The 24,144-nt window shown below is 43.0% G+C and overlaps 1 protein-coding gene across 2 annotated transcripts in view; it reads left to right on the top strand.

The window, feature by feature from the left end:
- Positions 1-21,247, top strand: part of PLEKHM3 (pleckstrin homology domain containing M3) — a 178,644-nt gene extending 157,397 nt beyond the window's left edge. For both annotated transcript variants that reach the window (XM_004764266.3, XM_013062300.2), the window contains one exon: positions 20,773-21,247. In XM_004764266.3, the coding sequence (XP_004764323.1) occupies positions 20,773-20,950 (178 nt within the window). In that variant the 3' untranslated portion in view covers positions 20,951-21,247. The remainder of the gene's footprint in view (positions 1-20,772) is intronic.
- Positions 21,248-24,144: the final 2,897 nt, after the last annotated feature.

Genomic DNA, 24,144 nt, shown 5'->3' with positions numbered 1-24,144 from the left:
TGTTCTAAAAAATAAAGTCTATTAAAAAAAAAACCCACAACGCATTCAACTGAACAGTTGACTCAAATACCAAAGCTGATCAATGTTAATAAACTTTATTAGAACAATTTTAGACTTAGAGAAAAATCATAAAGATGGTAAAGAGAATTTCCATAGACCCTATACACAGTTTCCCCATTTACATCTTACTTTAATATGGTATATTTGTTTTAATTCATGAATCAATATTGATACATTATTATTAGCTAAAGTCCATAGCTTTTTCAGATTTCCTTAGTTTTTACCTAATTGGTTTTTTTCTGTTCCAGAATACTACATTATATGTACTTGTGACATCTCCCTAGGCTCTTCTTGACTGACAATTTCTCAACACTTTGTTGTTAGGACATTGACAGTTTTGAGGAGGACTAGTCAAGCATTTTGTGGAATCCTTCTGTGGGGATGGACTTAATGTTTTTCTTATGAACAGACTGGGCTTTACGGGCTTGGGGAGGAAGACCACAGACACAAAGTGCCATTCTCGTGATCCCATCAGACCACGGGCACATAATGTCAGCGTGACTTACCACTGCAGTGTTTGTGTCCGGTGTTTCCACAGTAGGATCTCTTCCCCTCCCCACCTTTTCCATATTATCCAACACTTAAAGAGTGAAGGTTATGCTCCAGTTCCCTCAGGAGTGGAGTTTATACAAAGTTATTTGGAATTCTGCCTGTGTGATTTGTCTCTTCTTCCCATTTATTTTTTCAAAGTATTTCTTTGTACCAGCATGGACACATGCATATTTATTTTACATTTTGGGTTATAATCCAAGATTACTTAATTTGTTTCTCACACTATTCTAGCTTTGGCCATCCAGCTCTTGTAGCTGGCTCCTGCATCACTTTGATATACTCAAATCATTGTGCGGTTTTTTATTTTGTACTTTCTCATGCTACCAGATGGCCCAGCCTCATCATATATATTTCTTGCCCTAATCCTAGAAGTAGCCATTTCACCAAGGAGCCCAGGTTCCTTTTATTGGAGAATATGAAACCAACATGAGTTGCTAGGTTGCACACACATTTTTCAAGGCCCTCGGTCCCAGGATTCATCCTATGACTAAGGGAGAGATGCTTCCCTCTGACTACATATCAGAATCTCCTGTGAGACTTATTGGATTCTTTTTAATACTCTGAGAATCTGTCTTCAAACGTGCCCACATGTTATTCCGCATCACAGCCAGAAGAATCACTCCTCTAAGATAGCTGTGACCATGGGCGGAGGTGCCAGATTCTTATTATCAGAATGACCACATTAGCACATCTGTGGATTGAGGGAATCCTTTAGCCAGCAGGAAGGAATATGTCACTGTTCAGAATGTTCTGTTTCTCTCTTGGTCAAACGCAGCTCTCTAAGCTTGGACAAATGTCTAAGAGCAAAGGAGTCCTCACCAGCCTCCCTGGCATTCCAGGTTTGATAACACTTTCCAGGAACTCATTGATCTTTTTCTTGGTGTTCAGTTTCCAGTTAAACACAGGGAACAGTTTGTGCAAGTCTCTGGGAAAGGACAAAAATAAACACTAATAAAAGATTTATTAAAGGAAAAATTTTAATCAGAAGTTGAGTTGCAGGGCCACCTGGATGGCTCAGTCGTTTAAGTGTCTTGACTCTTGATTTCCGCTAATGTCGTGATCTCAGGGTTGTGAGATTGAGCCCCATGTGGGCTCTGCACTGGGTGTGGAACCTGCTTCAGATTCTCTCCCTCCCTCTCCCTCTGCCCTGCCCACTCCAATTAAAAAAAAAAAATCAAATTGTAGTTTATAAACATGTCCATAAAGATATGCTGAATAAATAAATGTGATAAATAAAAATAAATGTGAATAATGGGGTAATTTTTTAAATTTACATATAACTGAAATTTTTATATGTAAAGTAATTTGAAACCTGGGATTTGCTTCAAAATAATCTGATGGTGGCAAAAAATAATAATGTGACCGTGGAGAAGAGGGAATAGATATAAATGAAAGGTAATTGTTGAAGTTATGTGATAGCTATGCAGGGATTATTACACTAGTCTCTCTATTTTTGAATATGTTTGAAATTTTCCATTATTACGTTAAAAATCTATCAGTAAAAAATCGTAGATATGATGCATTTAGTGTATTCGTCACCATATATCCTCGACCACCTTGCTAAAGTCAACATCTCTGTGTCCTCAGAAGTTTAAATACCATTTGAGCAGCATAATTGCCACTCAGTTAAAAAAAAAAAAATTCCACAAGCACTGGAACTATCCATTCTTTGAATAAATGATTTATTGAACATGCTGTGTTTGTGCATTGGGCTGGACTCTGGAGACACACAGTGAACATGGCTGCTCCTCGCTCACAAGCAGTTGTGAGTCTCTACTAAGAGACTGGGCCATTAGGTGGTTGTGTGGAAGTGTTGGAGGAGCCTCGGTCTAGAGGGTAGACCTGGAGCTCCAAGAAGGGGCATCGCCCATAGGAGTCATGGACATTGTAGGTGAGAAAGCAGTTGCACGATTTCTAAAACTGTGAGAGAGCTCTATGTTGAACTCGAAAGCACTGACCTATATATTTCAGTATTAGAATATACTGGGTTCTAACATGCATAATTGATCATGACCATGTGTCAAACACAGGTCAGCTCTGTAGACTTTCTTTTCCTTATTGAATTGTTATGCAGGAGGAAGCTTCATGAATATGTCATTTAACAATCGAGTCCTAGTATTAATTTTTAGAGCATGGTCTCTGACAGACCGAGAGACAGTGTTGGGGTTGAACAGACGTGGCGCTAATATGTACTGGTCCCGGTGCCAACAGTCTACATACCTCGCCCTTTCATTCTCAGGCCAGTCCTCTGAGGGAATCCTGTCCCTTCCATTTGATAATGGGGAAGCCTAGGTTCAGAGGAGGCAATGAACTTGACCCAAGAGATAAAGCCAAAACTGGAACCCAGATACCTCTGACTCCAAAATCCATGCTTTTTCCATTAACCATCACAGTTTCTTCTATACCTATAGTCTTCAGACCGTTTTTGCAGTATACCCCCTAAAAGACTGTGAAGATATTACATCCCTCTGTCATTAAAGAAGGCTCCCCCAAACTGTTATTTTGAGTTCTCCCTATATGTGCCATCCTGAAAGTTTTTACACTTGGAGCAGTAGGACAGAGTTCGATTAGGGTGGGGGTAAGATACTACGCCTTTCTTTGATAAAATGGCCCATGGTGTGTGGGGAGAGACCACAGTGGAGCTCCCCGCTCTGTACATTGCTAGGCGGGTCACGAGGCCCAGGGGTGCCTGTGGGAGCTGACAATGTGCCTAACTCGGGCTGAGTAGGGAGAACCCCCTTTGCTGCTCTGTCCATTTTTTTCTTTCTTTCTTTTTTTAAGATTTTATTTATTTATTTGACAGAGAGATCACCAATAGGCAGAGGAGGGGAGGAAGCAGGCTCCCTACTGAGCAGAGAGCCCGACGTGGGGCTCGATCCCAGGACCCTGAGGCCATGACCTGAGCTGAAGGCAGAGGCTTAACCCACTGAGCCACCCAGGCGACCCGTGAACAGTATTTCTTATGTGGGAGTGGGAGGAGCATTTCCTGGCGATAAATACAGAGTCCTGGAGGCACAGGGTCAGAATGGCCAGGAACCTCGGGGGGTCCTTCGTGTGTCCCCCTTACACTGAATTTCATTGTCACTCTTCTTGAGGCCTTGTCTTTTCCTAATGAGATCAGAGGGCTGCTTTATCGTCCATTCAGACGATAAAGCCCACAGTTTTACACTGAGGTAGTCTTTCTTCTCCAACACAAATTAATCACATACCTCTCTCTGATTTAAATAGGAAAACACTAAAATCCAAGTTACAGGATTTTAAATACAATAGTAGGATCCAGGAACACAGAACTTAAGCCTAATCCAACATTTACACTCCTAGAAAAAAGAAAGCACAGCTTTCAGAGAGACAAACATTCTGTTAAAACAGCAATAAAATTCCACATACCCTCCTTGATAGAGAATAAGAAATAAAAGCTCTAACTTCCGAATTACAAATCATCAGAGTAGACTGATACCACTCTAAAACTTAAGGGAAAGCAGTGAATATAAAAGCAAAAAAGTTGCATATATCCACATGGTGACCCAGGACTTAAATTTTTTTTTTTTTTTAAACCCTTAAATTGCCTCCTCTCCCGCTTTCTTTCTGGCATCTCTGCATATCATTAATCTTCTCTGCCTATTAAAGACGTAATGCTGCTGAAGAGACCATCCTGCTACACACATTTGTGTGAAGATGCCATTCCTGAATCCTGAAATGCTTCCAGATCACAAGTACATAAATACTTCATCTTAAAAACACTCGGCATGCATTTTAACATGGAACTTACAAAATATACCAACTATCATACATCAGTTCCATCCTTTCTGTCTGATCCACTTGGCTTTGTTAATTCTTCCATGTGGCATACAAATCACCCCCACAAGCTTTCCAATATGGAAAATATTGCCCTTCAAGACTTTATGACCCCCATACCATTTGGGGCTGTATTTACATGTATACTTCTTACAGGTATACTGTAAGAAGATTATACTTAACATTGAGTCTGGTGTGTTCCATATAGTGGGCATTCCATAAATGGTTACTGTTTGGTTCAGCTCTCCCTACCATATCATGTGCATTCATTAAGAACTCTGGCAAAGTTTTTTAAATAAACTGATTAGTTAAGAAATTTTAAAATAATTGTGCCATCTGAAATAGAGAAGGATTCTTTACAATCTCACTTATATGTTAAATAAAAAAAAATTTTTTAAAAACTTGTTGACACAGAGTTGTGGTTGTCAGAGGCAGGGGGTAAAGGTGGTCAAAAGGTAAAAAGTTATAGTTATCTAGTTATAAGATAAGTTCTGGGGATGTAATAATGTTCAGCATGGTGACTTAAGATAACATACTATAGCATATATTTGAAAGTTTCTAAAGGAGTGGTAGATCCTAAAAGTTCTCATCACAAGAAGAAAATTTTAACCACATGAGGTGATGGATGTTAACTAAACATTGTGGTCATCATTTCACAATATATACACCTATCAACTCGTTGTGTTGTACACCAGAAACTAATAAATGTTAAATGTCAATTATATCTCAATAAAATTGGGGGGACATACTGCAAAGATAGAGGAGTACAGTGAAAGTCTGAGTTCACTACTTTATACATAAGCTTTGCCTGTAAACTTGAAGCAACTGACCTACTGTTGAAAGTGTTTCCGTGTGTGAACATCAGCCTGTTCGGGTTCCCAACATTCACTTGCCCCAGGGAAGGCATCCAGGGGAAGTGTTCTTCTATTGAGGGGAGGTCATCTGTAGCTCAGCGGTTACTCTTCTAAAAAGGTTCTGTGTTTTTTGAAGCACTAAGGTTTAGAAAAGCAGAATGAGCATAACTTGCCAGTTTTTCTTTGTATACAGTAGTTGGTCACTCCTTGCCCTCCTCCAACGAGCGCGCTCAGAACCCTGAACTTATCAACACCAAACTCTTACCGGTTGCGTTAACATTCTCTGACACCATGTCCAGTTTGCACACATTTCAAGAACATTTCCTACATATGTCTATTAAGAATGAACACTGGCCTCATAGAAAACCCATAGCAGGTGAATTTCTTTTTCATTTGAAAAACCGATTTTGTTAGATTAACTTACTGAGAAAGAAGGCTTCCCAAGTCCCGTTGCTTTCATCCACCTGGCCAAATTTCAGAAAGGCCCAGCTTGTACTGAAGAACATAGGCTCCTCCCAGGCTCCCAGAACCCTTGTGAATTGGTTTTACATTTCGTGGCAATCCACACAACCCTGTCCCTGAGCCCCTCAGCTTATTGCAGCCTGGTCTTTGGTCTTTGCCTTGGCACTTCTGTCCTTCCTGAAACTTCGCGCACACATGAAGTTTCCAAACAGCTAACTGTCCTCGAACTTACAAAGGTTTGTTTAAAAGAGAGAAAGCAACTGCTTTATTATAAAATATGCGATCACTTCTTGCCTAGAAAATGCGGAGATGCATGGTTCTTCTCAGCACGACTTGAGCAGTCCACTAAGGGCTGTGTGTTCTGTGCCCTCATTCCCTTTGATTTGTCCCTGGAGGATAAACGCAGAGATGGCTTTGCCCAAAGTCGTCGCTTACTTAGGTGCCTAGAAACTCACCAAACCCCAGATTTGCCAGCAGCCTTACAAAGACTCTTCCATTTTTCAAGGCACCAATTATGGTTTGTCATGTCTTGAAAGAGAGTTTCGTGTTTAGGCAGGAAGTTTTTGGCAGGGGTTGGGGAGCTGATCGGAACTCCAGAGAAGAACGAGAGAGCAGCACTGCCCAGAAGCTGGTCTTTCCTTGCAGCGTCCTATTTGTTCAGGGTTCGTTTTTGTCAGTCCTTGCACAAACAGACTGAATACCTGGATTATTCCCTCATCTGGACTCAAACACACACACATTACATACCCCTTTCTCACTAATCAGCCTGACACATTCCTTTGTTGGTAAATGGTTCCAAAACAAACACTGTCAGTGCACCTAATTAGCAGGTTTGTGGGCCCGCTTGGCAGTCCTGTTCCATCCTGTTCGACAACAGACAACAGCCTTGGCGAGGTCGGGCTTAAGGGAGGGAACAGCTACCCCCCCCCAAGGCAGAGACACTTTCTTAATGATATTTCCTTTCTGTGGCTTTTCTTGGGAAGCAGCCACTCAGTGCGCATTGTGACGAGGTGTGGGATTCCTGAAACAGCTAGAGAAAGTGTGGATTCCTCTTCTAGGTATCTTTGCTGAGGAACAATTCGTCTCCATCTGATTATTGTTTGTTCCTCTCTGTGGTATTGAAAAGGAACTTTCTCCATGTCCTCTGACACTGATGATAGAGGGTGAGATCCCTGCCTGTGTTCTAAAAGAATAAATTCACAGAGATAGAAAGACCTGTGGAGAACATTTGGACATTTGGGGGGCAGAAAAACTCAAGCCCATCAAGCTCACGGGTTTTCTGAGCGGCAGAAATAGAGTGATGACTTACCAAGAAGCGTTCTACTCTTGGGCTCTATGACTGCCTGCTCTTATTTATTGTGTCAATGAAGGTTTTCCTTGACTTCAAAAAACAAAAACAAAAAAACCCTCAAACACAATGCTAGTTTTTTTTGGCTTTTAAACTTTGGTCAAAGAGTAACTTGGTAAATAACATCTCACCTTGGCCTGTGGCTCTTATAGTCACATGTCAAAATGTTTCAGAAAGTCTGCTAACACAGTCAAGACTGGTGCAAAACCCTCATGGCTGACCTGATGCTTTATGCCATTAAATCACTTTATAAATACAGTGCATTTATAAACGCAGTCCTCGCTGGTGAGGCTGCTGCCATTGTTTCTTGAAGTCACTTAGTCATTTAAGTAGATGGCTGTCATCTCCACCTAGACACATTTCTTACCAAGCTTCTTGTTAAGGTGTCTGGATAATACTGTGCGATCATCTTATCGCTAAGCAGTTCAGACAAACTTTTTTTGTTGAGTTGAGTAGAGAACAATGTTCATCATTGTTTAACTCATGTTGTAATTTTCTGACCATATAAAGCTGATGTGCATTATAGAAAATTTGAAAAGTACACCAAAAGTATAAAGAAGAAGAATCTCCATACATATGTATGCATGTCTACTTTTTTAAAAAATTGACAATATATTAAGTACATAGTTTTATATCCAGCTTTTTTATCACATCATATCAAAATAAGTTTCTAGATAGATTTTTATTGGTGGCTACTTTAACAGGAAGGAAATTTTATTGGTTCTAAAATCATTAAGATCCATTTAAAAAGTAGAGGTAGACTAGTCTATAGAAAGATCACTGGAGTAGGAATACAAAAGTCTAGATGTCATCCCTAACTCTTTCCCTGATTTGCTGTGTGACCTTTGACAAGTCACCTTCCACCTCTGGGTTTGCCTACCTGGTATATGACACTGTTTTAAGCTCTTACTGACAAAGAAGTTAGAACTTCATTCAGCTCCTTTGCTTGGCATTTTATATTAGTCTGTTTGCTAGTTTGTCATGATGTTTTTAGCAAGGTTGACTCTTTTTGATACAATTTACCTATAGAGGTTAAGATATAAATGCAAATTGTGATTCAGTCTACCACTTTGAAATAATAGCTCCATGAGGAAACAGACTTTTTTCTATTTGCTCACTGCTCAATTATCTGCATTTAGAACAGCACATAGTAAATGCTCAATAAATAATTCATGAAGTTTCCTTTATTTTTAGTTTTTCAAATCTGCACTTTTCCATGTATTTTCTTTTATTTTAAATAACTTTTAAACCAATTTCAAGGAAACTCTCTACTTAAATGTGGACATCACCAAGATACATGACTTCATTGAATGATAGCTAGCATTCTATCATATGTTAGGGATAGATATATTTTTCTGGCCCAGTGGAAACATTCATGTCAAAAACTTGAGTCTTGCTAAGCCACTCAGATCATTTAACTCTCAAAACAACTTTTTGGTCATTTTTTTAGGGTGTGTTTTTTCCTTCTCCATGTGACTGTAAATAAGTAACCTGAATACACAATAGGGAAGACAGGAGTGTTTACCTTTCCATACAAAAAATGTTGACTCTGCAGCCTGAGCTGTATGTTCTGAAATGAACTGTTTTATGCATCAGAATTACAAAAGGTAAAATAGTAATTTGGTTTTACAGTATATGTTTTCGATATTGTGAGACTTTTTTCACCTAACAAATTATGGGACTACAGATAGCAAGATCTTGTTAAATTGGCCTTTAAAAAATCCTTTATTTATTTTGGTTTTTATCTTGGCAACTAATGTATATTATCATGTTTGTATTAAACCACTTCAGTATTCTGAATATTAAACTGCTCAATGGTGCCTCAGGAATCATTGGCATATGCTATCCATACCTATCATTAATAATCATCTTCAAGTTCCTAATGCTTTCAAAGTGCTTAAAATAAAGAAAAGGCAGTCTGTAGATGTTCATTCTCTACCACAGTTGCCGCTTGGACTCAATTATGTTGAGTCTAAGCATAGAACTTTTGTAGAATGAGAGAGAAGCTTAGCAGTCATCTGCCCATCACTCCCACCCCCGACATACACCCCCTCCTTCCACCCTCCCCAGGGAAGCCCTCATCCCCACCCAGCACCTGGGCCTAGCTCCTGGGAGATGCAGGCTGTTGAATTCCAGTACAGTCCCCTTTCTGCCTCTCCCTGTCCTCACAGCACTAGCCTAAAATTTGAGGGAATGCACAAACTAACCTTAGGAGGGCAAAAGCCTATACTACATACCCTTAACTAGTCTCACTTCTGGTGATAGGTTGGTGGGGAGAGGTTCTCAACAAAAATAATGGGAAGAATTTTGTAAACTTTCGATGAGAAAACAGAAAAAGATAGCATTTAAAAAGTAGTCATTCATGTGAAAAACAGAAATGTGGGAATTTCCTTTTATGAAAACCAGTAAGTCATGAACCAGTGGCTGATTCAAAGACAACATTGAAAGCCATTAACTTAAGCTGACTTGACTTAAACTGAAAAATCTAGTTTGGCCTTGAGAGGTGAGAACCTGAAGTATATTAAAGCCCTTCTTAAGAGGAGTTAACACTTTTTTTCTAGAAAGAATCCTTGATGGTGGAGAGAAAGGAAATTTAAATTAAAAGACTTAGCTGGAAAGCAGCTTACATCACCGATTTGAAAGAAAAATTTCAGAATTGAGAATGAAAAGAGATAAGCAAATTTTCCATGGCAGTGGGGGAGATGTGGGGGCCAGATGGTGGGGGGGGGCACGATAGTGGTTTTCATACAATGCTTGAAAGAGGCACAAGCCAAGGGACTTAGGGACAGAAATGAATGTCAAAGCAGCTAGCAAGAAAGATGACTTTTCTTTCCTTCCTGCAGCTTCCCTGACAGTGTAGTTAAGGTCTCCTTTTGTTGCTTGTGTACATAGATAGCGTAACTAATTTTCTTAGCATGATTATCATTTCTATCCAATTTTTCCTCATATGCAGAGTAAAAATGTTCTAAATAATGTTCACACTGAATGAAAGGGACTGTTCAACATGCATTGTTCTTCACATCTTCCTTTGTTCAATAATAATGTATACCATGTTTTAAGTTATGTTTCCAAGATAATACATCTAGGTTCCTGCAAGGTAGGATAATTTTAATTACTAAGAGTATATACACTGTTAAACAATTGTATTATGTTTCCTAATTTTATAAACATGTAAACAACTTGTTAGTTTACCTTCCCAAAGTTATACAATACCTTTATCACTACATAATGATGAAAAAAAAATAAAAACTCAAATATCTAAAGCCAGGATTAGTCCTTGACCTTCTGAGATGTTTACACAGGTGCATTTCATTTTAGATAAACCTTATAAATTATACTATAAATTTTTAAAATTAGTTGATCATCTATATTTCAAAAAATTTTTTATTTAACATTCAGATGGGTGGCAGTAAACTTTCCTAATATATTCAATATAGAATTGACCTCTAAAGTTGTTTACATGAAGGGAGACCGTTTTCATTAGCTATAAAAATGTATTATATACTACGCAGTACAGTGCTGGCATGGGAACAGACATATCAATGGAACATGATTTCAGAAAGTATGCAAACAGACCCAAGTAATATGGGAATTTAGTACATGATAAAGATGCACAGCAAATTAGCAGAACAAAAGATGGACCATTCCTTGAAAGAAACTGGGAACTAGACAGCCATTTGGAGAAAGAAAAATAATGCCGGACTTTACCATACTCCACATCACGATCAATTCCAGATGGATCAAATATTTTGATGTAAAAATAAAACCCATAAAGTGCTAGAAGAAAAGATGGGTGAATATTTTTGTCATCTTACGTGGGGAAGGTCTTTCTAAGCTTGACACAAACCCAGAAGCCATGGAAGCAAAATGCTTTTATTTTATTTTATTTTTAAGATTTTTATTTATTTGACAGAGAGAGACACAGTGAGAGAGGGAACACAAGCAGGGTGACTGGGAGAGGGAGAAGCAGGCTTCCTGCAAGGAGCAGGGAGCCCGATGCGGGGCTCAATCCCAGGACCCTGGGATCATGACCTGAGCCAAAGGCAGATGCTTAACCCACTGAGCCACCCAGGTGCCCCAAGCAAATGCTTTTAAATATATTTTTTAAAAGTTAAATGCTTAAAGTTCTGTAAAGACAAATGTAAACAGGCAATTTGAAGAGATATTTTTAGCACATTTAACAAAGAATTAACTTCCCAAATATAAAAAGTCTTTAAAACTCTCTAAGTAAAAGTCATTAGACAATGGGCAAAGGACATGAACTGATTTACTGGAAAAATATGCAAATAGCCTGTATCTGAATAGCTTAATATCACTTCCAATTAAAGAAAGTAAAATGAGATTCTTACCTATCAGCTATGAGAAAATATTAATAGATATGAAATGCAAAGCCCAATATAAAAACAATACCACTTTCCATTTTCATTTTGCAAAGTCCATATTTTTGTTCTAAATATTTATAACTGCTATCTAATATGTCAGCCCTGCTGTCTTTGGAGACAATTGGCCTAGAGCAGTAGTTTTCACACTTTTATATTCATCAGAATTCTCTGGAGGTCTTGTTCAAACACAGATTGCCAGGTCCCACCCTAGAATATATGATGCAGTATGTCTGGAGTGGCATCCAATAATTTTTCGTTTCTACGAAATTCTCTGGTTGGTCCAGGGACCACACTTTGAAAACCACTGGCCTCGAACACATCGAGTCTTAGAAAATGATGTGATACTGGGGTGCCTGGGTGGCTCAGTGAGTTAAAGCCTCTGCCTTTGGCTCCGGTCATGATCCCAGCGTCCTGGGATCGAGCCCCGAGTGGGGCTCTCTGCTCAGCGGGGAGCCCGCTTCCTTCTCTCTCTCTGCCCACCTCTCTGCCTACTTGTGATTTCTCTCTGTCAAATAAATAAATAAAATCTTAAAAAAAAAAAAAAGAAAATGAGGTTGATACCATCTCGTTAAGAAAATGGTACTGTGAGAGGAGACAAATTAGGGGAGCTAATTTGGAAAGTAATGACAAAACACTTCGGGTCTTTCACTTGAATGTCTCCCTCCTCCTACATTTATATCACTAACTTATTCCTAAGCAATCAGTCATGTTCATAAATTTAGATATGGTTTACCTTCTGAATTTTTTGCATTGTACCTATCCCCAAAACTGCCTTTTATTTAGCTCCATTAGAAGTCTTAGTACTTTGAGGAACTGATACATAATATGTTAAGTAGAAGTAAATCCCATTCAAAGTCTTAGGTACATATCATCCTTATAAATGATTTCTTTTAAAGAGGCTTACTTCAAAAACTTCACAGTTGAATTTTTCAGTTTTACATTAAAAAGGTAGAATTGTTGGATCTGTGGAAGTCCATATATAAGCTAAACTTTTTTAAAATCTACATTAGCCAAATATTATTATATTCACTACCTTTGTCTTAGATGTAGCAAGACATTGCTAAACATCTCTTCGGCTCTTAGGTGTTTTGAACTACTTTAGAAATTTTTACAGAAAGCCACTGCTCCTACTTAAGATTCTCTCATGGTTACAATTATATGTTCTAGCTTTTTCTGGAAATTACAGAAAATTCTTAAATCTTCCTGCAGTTTCTTTACTTTCTCTAATAATAAATGAGATTTTCCTAAAGTAAACCCAAGAACAGATGGACATTTGTTGAGAATTATATTAACACCCAGATGAACCATAAAAAACAACAACAACAAAAAAAAAACTGAGAAGTGTCAGAATTACTAGTTTTTCCCTATCCCCAAATAACTATTTCACTCAGATCAAATCTATTAAGATTTCATATATATACGTAGAGTATTAATGAGAAGTTCTTGTCACCATCCACAAATTAGCAAGAAGCATTTATTAAGCATTGGCACTAAAGATAATGTGATTTACTACTCCCAATGGGATAGCAAAATTAACAAATGAATTAATTAACCCTTGATTACATTCTCTTTCAAAGCCAAGATTTTAAGTAAAGCTTTTGTTAAAGCTATTAACTGAGCTTGGTTTACAAACTAAAAGTGCAAGACTTGTAAAAGCCAAAGGCTTTGTGGTCTGCAATCAGGGGAAAAACTCTTCCTTAATTAACTCTGGGGATTAAAAGGTAAATAAAAAGATCACTGCAGGGCATACCAATTGTTCTTCCCATGATTTGAGTCTTAGCAAGCATTTGGGACTGTGCTGAGTAACTGAAAGGGAAGGAGAGCCAGATTTCAAGTCAGGAGGCTGGAATCAAGGCCAGAGTCGATCACACACTTAAATAGTTTAGGGACCTAAGCAGCCACCAGATACTTTATCATCCCATTCCATTTTATCCATTTACTGACTGACTTATTAAAAATGGGAAAACAAATAGTACCCAGCTCAGAGAGGGATTATAAGGATAATCTCTATAAAAACAGGGGCAAAAGGCATACAAACGCTGCCTAATTGAAATGTCCAATATCAATCTGGCTGTATTTGCATTTACCATTCAAAACTATTGGAATAGCTTTACATACTAGCACATACACACCTACATCTACCGGACATTTGGCCAAAGGAGCGAGATTCCAGTCTTGTTCAATTCCCATCAAATCACGTGGGTACCTTTTGGCCCCCCCACCTCCGTACCCCCGCCAAAAAAAGAAAAAAAACCCACAATGAATAATCCCCAATGTAGTCCCGTTTCTCACTCTGCATGGAGCCACAACAGTTCCGTGATCCAGCATTTCCAGGCCCTTTGCGCTCTTGCTCCCCATTCACTGGCTTCCCCTGGGGCGGAAGAGAGGGGGGCATCTGGGGTGTGTAGATTTCTAGTAATCCCGGCTGAAGACTTCACCGGAAGGGGTGCTCCGGGCAGAGGCTGTGAAACTGGGACTGTCCCCAGCCGTCAGCACGTGCCTGGGATTGTGGTGACCGCCCTTTATTTTAACCTGTTTCCCCACAAAGGGAAGAATCTGTTCAACTGGGTCACATTTAACTCATTTCACTCTAGAAAGTTTAGTTACATGTTCTCTGTAATCTACCAAACAGTATACATACCTGTGTACATACAGTAAGTACATACATAGCACATATGTACATCCACAGACATACACCTTATGTGATTTCCCATTGAAGCAAATTATAAGTTACTGGCTTATATTCACTCACTCACAACAACAGGGGAGAACACCAACCCAAAACATTAAAATAACCAGGCCCCAATAACTACCTCCCTTAGCTAAGAGATTTCAATAACCATCTTGGTTTCTTGGAAAAACCAGTAATAGCTAGTGGCTCTGTGGGGCGCCTGACATAGTAGCCGTATGCCCCACCGCACTCGCATGCCTGATCGCGTGCACTGATTTCTGCACCCCGCCCTCGTCGCTGTGGGCTCCACAGAGTGGAAATCAGCCAGAGCTCTGCCCTGCTCTGCAGGCCTGTCCTTCCACTTGTCAGAGATCCAGCCAAACTCAAGGCTGACTTTCAAGCTAATGAAATATCTGAGGTCGTTGCCTGAGCCAAAAATAAAAATGCAGCAGGAGAAAAATCCAACATGAGCAGAGCAGAAGCATTTCACTGACCTCAACTTGGGGCAGGGGCCTTTAGCAGCTTCCTGTGGCCCTCCTGGGTGCAGCTAGAATCTGGAAGACACAGACAAAGCCATCAAGCCTGTCTCTAATTGGTGTCACATCATCAGCATTCCAGAACAGGAAACTGTCTGCGGCCGGCAATTCTTGCCGCTTTGCCGTATCAGAGAAGCAACCCTTTCCCCCCTGCACATACGTAGCTCTGTCCATTTGCAGCAGGTTCGTTTTCTTGGTTTTGAGAGCTGGAGTAAGACCATCGTTGTCTGTGGCTGTTAGATTTCTAGGGTATGAACGTCTCCGTCACTTCCCATAGGTCAATAAGCAATGTTTAGGTCAAAGACTGTTCATGAAATGTATAGAGCCTCACGTGATGATGCCTTTACTAAGAGAATGAGATCTGCATTCCCCCCGACACACAGTGGTGATGCTACGCCCCCGCCCTGAACCCTAGGAAAGGGCACATGTGGACAGTTCATGGCTTCAGAAGAGACGGGCCTAGAGTTCCTTCTCCCTCATCCCACATCGTATGGCGTGCGCAGTGCTGATGTTCATACGGCTGGCTCCAGGGTGGCTGTCCCAGTGGTTAAAACACAAGATGTCTTCCGCATAGGACGATACACGACTGCCGCCTCTAGCCAGCCTCCATTCCACCCCCAAAATAAAGACCCCACAGCACTGAACCCTTCAGGGTTTTTTCCTTGGGGGAGAGAGGGTGTTGATGAGGTTTGGGAAAATCCCTAAAAAGGAATCCTTAATGTTTAATTGAGATGTTCTGAGAAAGAGGCAGAGTCAGCTCCTTTTAGCCAAATTCCTGATAACCAGAGCTGTATGTGCTAGTCTGTAAGCTATTTCATGGTTTGATTAACCGCTGCAAATAAATAAAATTTAAAGTAATGCTCTTCACTTCACTTCACATTCACATTCAGTTCCAGCTTGTCAGTTTGAGGCTTTCCAAGGAGTGGCCGGCAAGGCTGAATTCCCACTCATCCATCCACAGACTTGGGGGCAAGAAAATGTGGAAAGAGAAGGGTAAGACCCAGAACAGCCTTTCCCTGCCCCACACCCCTGCCCTGCACGAAATCTGCAAGTTGGAAGGAACCTTAGATAATCCAACCTCCCCCTTTTACTTCTGTGGAGAACGAGAGGCTCAGGGATGAAGTAACTTACCCAAGGCCCCAGGGACAGTGGGGCCAGCCTGGGCCAAGAACTCGGGGCTCCTCACTTCAGTCCGGCCCTCCTCTCTGCAGTAAGTGTCCTACTTACTATTTTCTGGCCTCCTTGTCACTGTAGATGTTGCTGAAACCCAACTGCTTCCCACTTACATAAGAGCAATTTATTTTGTGGGGCAAGTAGAAGTTTTGGGGTTAGATTTGCTAGATGGCCTACAGAGGACATAACAAAGTGAAGACCACCACAGAGAAACAGCCCCGATATTCTTGGCCAGGGAGTAAATAAATGCGACTGAGGGTCAGCCACCAGGATGGCTTTTGAGGAAGACCAAAAACTCAGAGTGAGTTGATAGAAAGTTAAGGGTTCCCACGGCGTGCACGGAATTGTGTCGTGGGTATTGACTTCTTATGTGATGTTCTAAATTAGTTTTCAAAACCATGGGGTGGTTAATGCCTGTGAGTTTCAGCTATCTTAACCAAAGGATGTATTAAAAATATATATATATATTTGTGAAAATGAAATGAATCAGTAACTCTGCGTTGGACCTTATTGGTTGGTGTAAGCCCGCAGTTGACACTTGTGAGTTCCACCAGGAGTGGGGGGCACTGTGTAAGTCCCCCCGGGTGCTTCCTCCACGATGCCTTCTCCAGATAGGTTAGGTCAATGGTTCTCAACTGGGATGATCTCCCTGCCCCTCCCAGGGGGCATTTGGACTTGTGGCCGTGTCCAGAGACACTGTTGGTTGCCACAACCTGGGTGGGGAAGGATTGTGACCAGCATCTGCTGGGTAGAGGCCGGGGATGCCACTGAACACCGTGTAGTGCACAGGGCAGCCCTGTACCACAGAGAACTAACTCTCTGGCCCCAAATGCCAACAGTATGAGGTTGAGATCCCTGGAGTCAGTGGAGCAACAGACGTTTTCAGGAATAGCCCACTGGATGGCTTTGGTCAGTAGCAAATATATGTCTCCCTGTAGTTGCGTTCTCTGGGACACTGGAAAGGAGGACCTAGGTCTTTGTTCTCTGTGGTGTACAACCAACACCAGAAAGGCAGCGAAACTGCTGATTGCTGGGAGTGGGGAACTCCGAAATGAAGATGAAACTGGCTGGCTTTCATTTGATTTATCACTTGGGAACACTGAAGGACATTTCTCTTTCATTATCTGCTGCAATTTTCCACATGGATGATTGCATTGGTAAATTTACCTTATATATAAGCTATGTTCCTGAAAAGTTGATTGTAAAATCATATTTTAAATACAGGCAGGAAATTCAGTAAACACTAAGGAGCCAGTGAACTCTTTTAAAGTGAAAGGGCCTTTTAAATAATATTCTCAAAGAGGAGCATGCCTATATATTGCATTTTTTAATGCAAACACTTTATTTTTCCTGCACATTTTTCTTACAAAGCACCATAACTTTTATGTAAGAAACAGTTTCTCTTCCTCCTTCCTTTTCCTGACCTTATTCTTTTCATTTAAAAAAAAAAAATCAGGGGGAAAGTTAATAATAGATTGTCTGAATTTGGGAAGGTCATTGATCAGTCTGTCCATTATACAGTTCAAAAGATGACTGCTGGCTTACAAATGGTTAGAAAATAGGACTTGGTTACATTCTGAAATCATTAATTTTTTATCTTGGACTTTTTTGCAGTTACTGACCTTTGGCTAGAAAGAGCAGGTGTACTCAGCCCCTAGGCCACCCCATGAGTGTTTGTTGCACCAGAAATACCCAATAAGACTCAACCTCTTCACCGAAGCAGGGTGCAGGGGTTGGGGGTGCCAGTATCAGCAGAGATAAGGGAGTGGTACTGAAGGAACCCCATGGTTTTCTCCTTATCAATCACTGCCCTTGGGCAATATCCCTAGGTGTGTAAATCACTTACTCAGCAGGGCAAAGGGGCAGGAAGGAGGAAATTTACTTGATAAGGCTACCATTAGTGTCACTTCAGTGACAGGAAGGTACAGAGGTGTGACCCAGGGAGGACAAAGCCATTGCCACTGGAGTGGAGCTGGCCCAGAAAGGAGGCATGAGGAGACGTGGGTCTAACCTTCATCCCCCTGGAAGGAGGGAGGGGCTGAGGGCCGGGAGATGCTGGACTCTCCTGACTGGTGTGGCTCCAGCATGAGGAAGGCAGGGACAAGAGTCACCATGAAAGGTGATGTCATGTTCACCTGCTCATTCCACATATGGTCACCCATGTGTGTCCCACAGAACCCCACTGAGTAGGAAGGAGGTCACCGTGAGCAGCATTTTACAAATGAGGAGACCAGGGAAAGTCAGTGACTTGCCCAAGATCACTCAAAGAAAGGGTTGTGATCGGGACAGGAGTCTTTTGACTGGAAGCCCACGTTTCTCTCCAGGATGGCGCATTCCCCTCACTCACATGACTCGGCCTCAGTCGAAGCCACGGTTGGGCTATCAGAGTCCCGGGTTCTAGTCACAACCTAACTCCGTGTGTCCTCATGAGACAATCACTAGCCTTCTTAGAATCTCAGTCTTCTTATCTGTGCCACGAGGGGGTTGATCCAAGATGTCCTCAGGTCACTGTGGTGACATCGGTGCCATCAGACGCAGGAAGAGTTGCCAAAGATACCCAGAGGCGGCTGCTCACTCTGGAAGGAGCAGTCTTAGCTGTGTTCCTGTGCAGGAACTCCACGACACGCTTCATGTGTTACTCCCTTTGAGCCTCACAAGATCTCTCTGAGGGGCATGTTAAGACAAGGCAATTGAGGAGCAGAGAGGTGAAATGCCTTACTCCAGGTCACTGTCACAGACTACTCAGGCTGTCCTCTAAAATACCACAGCCCAGGGGGGCTCACACAACAGATATTTACTGCTCATGGTTCTGGAAGCTGGGAGTCCCAGAGCAAGATCCAGCAGGGCGTGGTTTCCAGTGAGAGCTCCCTTCCTGGCTCGCAAGATGGCCACCTTCTTGCTGTGCTCCTCACACGGCCCTTCCTCGGGGTGCACACAGTGGGGGAGAAGAGAGAGAAAGCCCTCTGATGTCTCTTCTTATAAGGACACTAATCAGGGCCCACCCTCCTGACCTGATTTAACCCTGTGTCTCCACAGGCAGTGTCTCTGGGGGTTAGGGCTTCAATGTAGGCCTTGAGTGGCGGGGTGGGGCGGTGGCCCTACAATTCAGTCAGGTAGCCAGAAAGTGATTTGAAGGTGGGAAGTGAAGTCAGGCCAAGTAACCCTATGCCTACTTTCATACTGCCTCTCTGTTTTACTTGCCCAGAGAGCTGAGCTTGGGCAGAGACTACTGGGTACAGTGAAGCTTCTGTCTTTTGGTCTCTCGGCTGATCAGTATGGCCTGCCTCCCTGCGCCCCTCCCCACGCCACCCCACTCCCACTGTCGCTCATTCCCTGGGTCCAAAGGTGGGTGGGAGGATCTTCCTTTCATCAAACTTTCTGAATCCTAAGTGATGTCGGGGCTAAGTCTGTTGCATGCCAGGGAATGCTGCTCCAAAGACCATCATATGCCCAGGACGGAAGCCCAAGGTACTAGAGGAAAAGCAAAAGGAGCACAAGCTGAGCCCTGAAAACTGCTTCCTGCATAGTCGTCTTTGAACCCAGCCTCGTACTGGACCCTCCCGGGACTGCTGCTGGTCAAACCAATTCCTTGAGCTCCTGAGATGAGGGAATAGTTGCTTGTCGCTCTGCGATGGAAGGGTGGGCACCGTAATCTGCATTGGCCAGCCACCCCCTGGGCAGCCATCGTTGTGCTTGTCAGTTCCTTACTATTAAAGACTCTGCAGGGGTGCCTGGGTGGCTCAGTGGGTTGGGGCCTCTGCCTTCGGCTCAGGTCATGATCCCAGGGTCCTGGGATCGAGCCCCACATTGGGCTCTCTGCTCGGCAGGGAGCCTGCTTCCTCCTTCTCTCTCTCTGCCTGCCTCTCAGCCTACTTGTAATCTCTGCCTGTCAAATAAATAAATAAAATCTTTAAAAAAATAAAAAATAAAAAAAATAAAGACTCTGCAGCAGAAACAATCCATTTTGGACTATTGCACAGGCTTCCACCAAGGGAGACAGCAAACTAGTCGTCCACCTGGAATGCCTCCTCTCTATAAGCTAATCTGCGTGTTTTAAAAAATATTCTCTTCCCAACTTTCCATGCTTTACCCTTCCGACTTGTGCTATAAAGATGGGCTTACAGTGGTGGGGCTTTTCCCAATTAAAAAAAAAAAGAAAGGAAAAAAAGAAAACTCAGAAGGACAATAGACCTGAGGATAACAATCAGAAAATGAAAATGTGTCATGTTATCTTTCCAAACTGTTAAATGAGGGCAAGGAGTAACAGGGGCCCACTTACCCTGTGTTTACAGAAGTGGGGAGCTACATTTTCACTGCGGTCACGCACTGGGGTTGTCTCTGGTGCTCAGAGCGCTTGCAGTCAGTGGAACACGGCACTCCCGTTCTCTGTCCCTTTACCCCAGGGCCATTGGAGGGGAAACTAACCCACAGAGCTTCCAGAGATCTGCCCATTGTCCCCATGATCACACCATTGCTAGTTGACTGCTGACTGCTCTCCACTGTAAGCCATCAGCCTCACCCTAGCCAGTTCTAATCAAAAAGAAAAAAAAGGGGCACCTGGGTGGCTCAGTGGACTAAGCCTCTGCCTTTGGCTCGGGTCATGAACTCAGGGTCCTGGGATCGAGCCCCGCATGGGGCTCTCTGCTCAACAGGGAGCCTGCTTCCTCCTCTCTCTCTGCCTGCTTGTGATCTCTCTGTGTCAAATAAATAAAATGTTTAAAAAAAAAAAAAAGGTTTTTTGTTTTTTTTTTTTCAAGTGAAATTCAACCTTGAACATCTTGGAAAAGGAAAGAGCCCATTTCTATGAGTCATCGCTCTTCCCGGTGGCAGGGCTCCCCAGAATAAATGTCCTCTGAGCTTCTCGGAGGCCACTGGATTTCAGGTGTCTGTGTCTTGTCATTCCCGCCTTGGTCATCATCTCTGTGGTTGGCTTTTGCAGGTGTGAAAGCTGTGGGGCCGTTTTCCATTCCGAATGCAAAGAGAAGTCTGTCCCCTGCCCGAGGTGTGTCCGCCGGGAGCTGCAGAAGAAGCAGAAATCTTTCTGGCGGAGGCTGAACATGGACGAGAGCCTGGAGGAGGCTGGCAACATGTTCGAGCTGTCCTACCAGAACACCTGACTCAGCGGGGGCCCGAGGCCAGGGACTGACCTCTCGCTGAGCCAGCAGCCGGCGGCTTCCTAGCTAGCCAGCCAGATCCCTTTGGAAGAGGAGGATGTCTCATCTTCAGCTAGATATAGATGTATATTCACACACATAGCCACGCATCCCAGTACGTCCCGTATGTATGTTCTGTGCAAATCGCTGTCCAAAAGGTCCGTGAAGCCTCCGTGGCTCCAGAAAACTACCAGTAGCTGAATTACACTTAGCCTTGAATTTCAGCAGCTCGCTCCCAAGCAAAACGTGGTTTACACCCAATGCTTTAGAGTCCAGACTTTTTTTTTTTTTTGGCTCTCAGGGCCATTTTAGTACATAGGACACAGGAGGAAGCATCTCCTACAGAACCACAGAACTTCGGGTTATTTTCGTGTTATTTATTTTTAGCCTTCGCAGAGGACGGAGTAACTGAGGCAAATACTCATCACCGTCCGTTTCGAATGAAAATCTTCAGGACACAGGAACGATGCCTGGATCATTCCAGGACCCAGTGTCCCTGACGCCGTCACCTCGGTTTCTACCACACAGGTGGGGATCACCTCAGCCGAGCCAAGTGGCTCAGAGATGAGGCGTGTGCGCTCCCTCTGACAGAAAGCATGCACCCTCGAATTTATGAGGAGAGCTCCTTCTGGCTTTGAGGTTCATCTCAGCTTTTTTCCTGAGAAAAAAGACCTCAGAGACCAATGACTGCATGTGTCAGTCTGTTTGCGGGTGTGAATCCCAGCGCCCCCTGATGCCGCGGGGCCCCCCACCATAGTCGGTGGAAAACGTAGCTTTCTGAAGAGCAGTTTTCCCGCGGTTTCATGGGTAATAGTGATGAGGTCGTAATGGTGCTGGCCTGAGGAAATTTCCTGTGACTGCGGTTAAATACATCGGTTTGTAGACTGGTGGAGATAATGCATACATTCTATGAGATGGTCTTCAATTTCTTTTCACAGAATCTCGTGTGGGCATTTCCTATTTATTTCAAACGCTTTATTTCTCATGGCTCGTGTTTGCACTTTCACTTGGACCTTTGCTGTCACTTCCACTTTCGCATTTTTAAAATTGTTTACAAAATCAAAGTAACATGGGACTTCAAAACCCCCACGCTAGAGTATGAAGAAAATGTCAAACTTATAATGAATTCAATGTAATAATATTGTCTAAATAAATATATAATCCCACATATAATCGCCACCTTAAAGTGAAACAGAACGTGCTAAAATCGTATCACAGGAGTAGGAAATCTAAGAAACTGCTTCGCTGCTTGGCCGAGTGGTGGGCCCCCAGCGCGGGGCCCCCCAGGAGCCGCGTCCAGTGGCTGTGACCAGGATGCCAGATGGGACAGTGCTGGAAATCATCCTCCAACCAGAACTCTTTCCAGAACAGAAAGATACACTGATCCTGAGACAATGTTCAGGCGACTACTGAGAAGACTCTCTTGCCACTGAGCAGATGCCTCCAATGCCCTCCCGGTGTGGTAGTTTCACTGCTGTTGGAGTCTCGAGCATCAGTGGCTCGGGAAGTACAGGATACATTTAACCCCATCGCCACTGCCCCCTCCCCCCGCCCCGACACCTTGCTCCCTCCAGATCCTAACTCTTGATACCTCCGTCCACTTAGAGGCCAGACATTTCAGACAGACTTGTACAGACTGCCAGTTCCTGGGCCCCAGACCACAAGCTTCATTTATTTTCCGATCCTACAGCAGCTGTAACCAAGAGCATAAAAACTTGCTAAAAGGCCAAGGCTCCCTTCACGAGGAGACCTTACAGAGCCTTTTATTCTTGGAAAAGCAGGTTGACTTTTCCCCCACCCCGGTTACAGAGAATGTTGCACACAAAAAGATAAAGGGTGGAAAAATCTCAAACAAGCACTTGGCAAACAGGCAAACAAATTTGACCCTCTCCTTTTTCCTCCCCTTCGTGAAACACAGTATTTATATTTTCCAGCCTCAGAGAAGATAGCAGAACATGATCTTTCACAAGAGAATTATAGACCTGCTTATTATAAAACAGATGTGCTCCGATGGCAAAGTGCCTTTTCCTCCACCCGCAGCTCCCTGTCACCGTAGCTTACTTCTGCCTTTACCATAATTAATGTATCCGTGATCCCGACTGTCAGCGCGGCAGTCCCCAGCACCCTGCGTTCGGAGCCCCGAAGTGCAGACGCCCCTCCTCCCGGCCCAGCACGCTGGCTCTCGGCACAGAATCCCCTGTCCCACCTCACAGGCACCTAGCATCCGAGCTGCTGGGGGTGCGATTCTGGATCCCGGTTCTAAAGGCCTCTGTCTTCACCGGTGCCCATGGAGAGGGTCCCACTAAATATGGGCCTCCCCTGGGAACTCCTAAGGAGAACCTTCTATCCACATCAATTTCTGCTTATTTTCAGAAGAGAAAAAAAATGTATACATATATATATTTAAGTATATGTATATATATATATATAAAATTGCCATTGGCTACCCAGAAGCAGGACTACTTCCTGGCTACTTCTCTTTTCTCTCCTTTTTGTATGCCGCTACACGGCCCACAGCCACCACCACCCAAATCTGATAGGACCGAGCGGAGCCAGCTTCGGAATTGGGTCGTCATGAGAAGTTCAACAGTGCCGTTTTCCAGCCCAGAACGCCTTAGAGCCCGTGAACACCCTTACTGTTTTCCACCCAAATGACTTGGTGCACTGTTGGGTAATTGTTCCACTGCTTAGAAACTGTCGAAACAAAAGCAAATCCGTGGATTACCACCTTCCTAAGACCAAGCTAATACCTGCTTTCCCCTCACATTCCCTCTCTCATCCCATATTAAATAACTCGCACATAAAACACCGGAGAAAATGGCCAATTAATCTCCTAGAGCTGGCGGCCGACTCCGGGGAACCACTTTTCACTTGAAAGGCCCATTCCCCGGTGGATCACTGGAGGAAATCCCTCCTAACGGTGCCAGAAACTCATGGGTGAGACCGTCCAACCCTGGTAAAATGTTGGCATCTAACCCTGCACTAGAGAAGCCAGTTCCCAAAATAGACCTCCCTCGCACCACTGCGGGAAGGCCACAAAGTGCTTTAAGAGCAGTCAACTGGAATCGCATCATGTTTTTTCCAGCGCTGATTTTCCCCAACGCTGAAAGCCTCTTTATAGGAAAACCACGTCGACGCTCGTCATCCCCCTTTGTCCC

Source organism: Mustela putorius, unplaced genomic scaffold (genome assembly GCF_011764305.1).
Source record: "Mustela putorius furo isolate JIRA1106 unplaced genomic scaffold, ASM1176430v1.1 tig00000275_pilon_pilon_pilon, whole genome shotgun sequence".
Lineage (NCBI taxonomy): Eukaryota > Metazoa > Chordata > Mammalia > Carnivora > Mustelidae > Mustela > Mustela putorius.
This window is presented reverse-complemented; position numbering and strand designations above follow the sequence as displayed.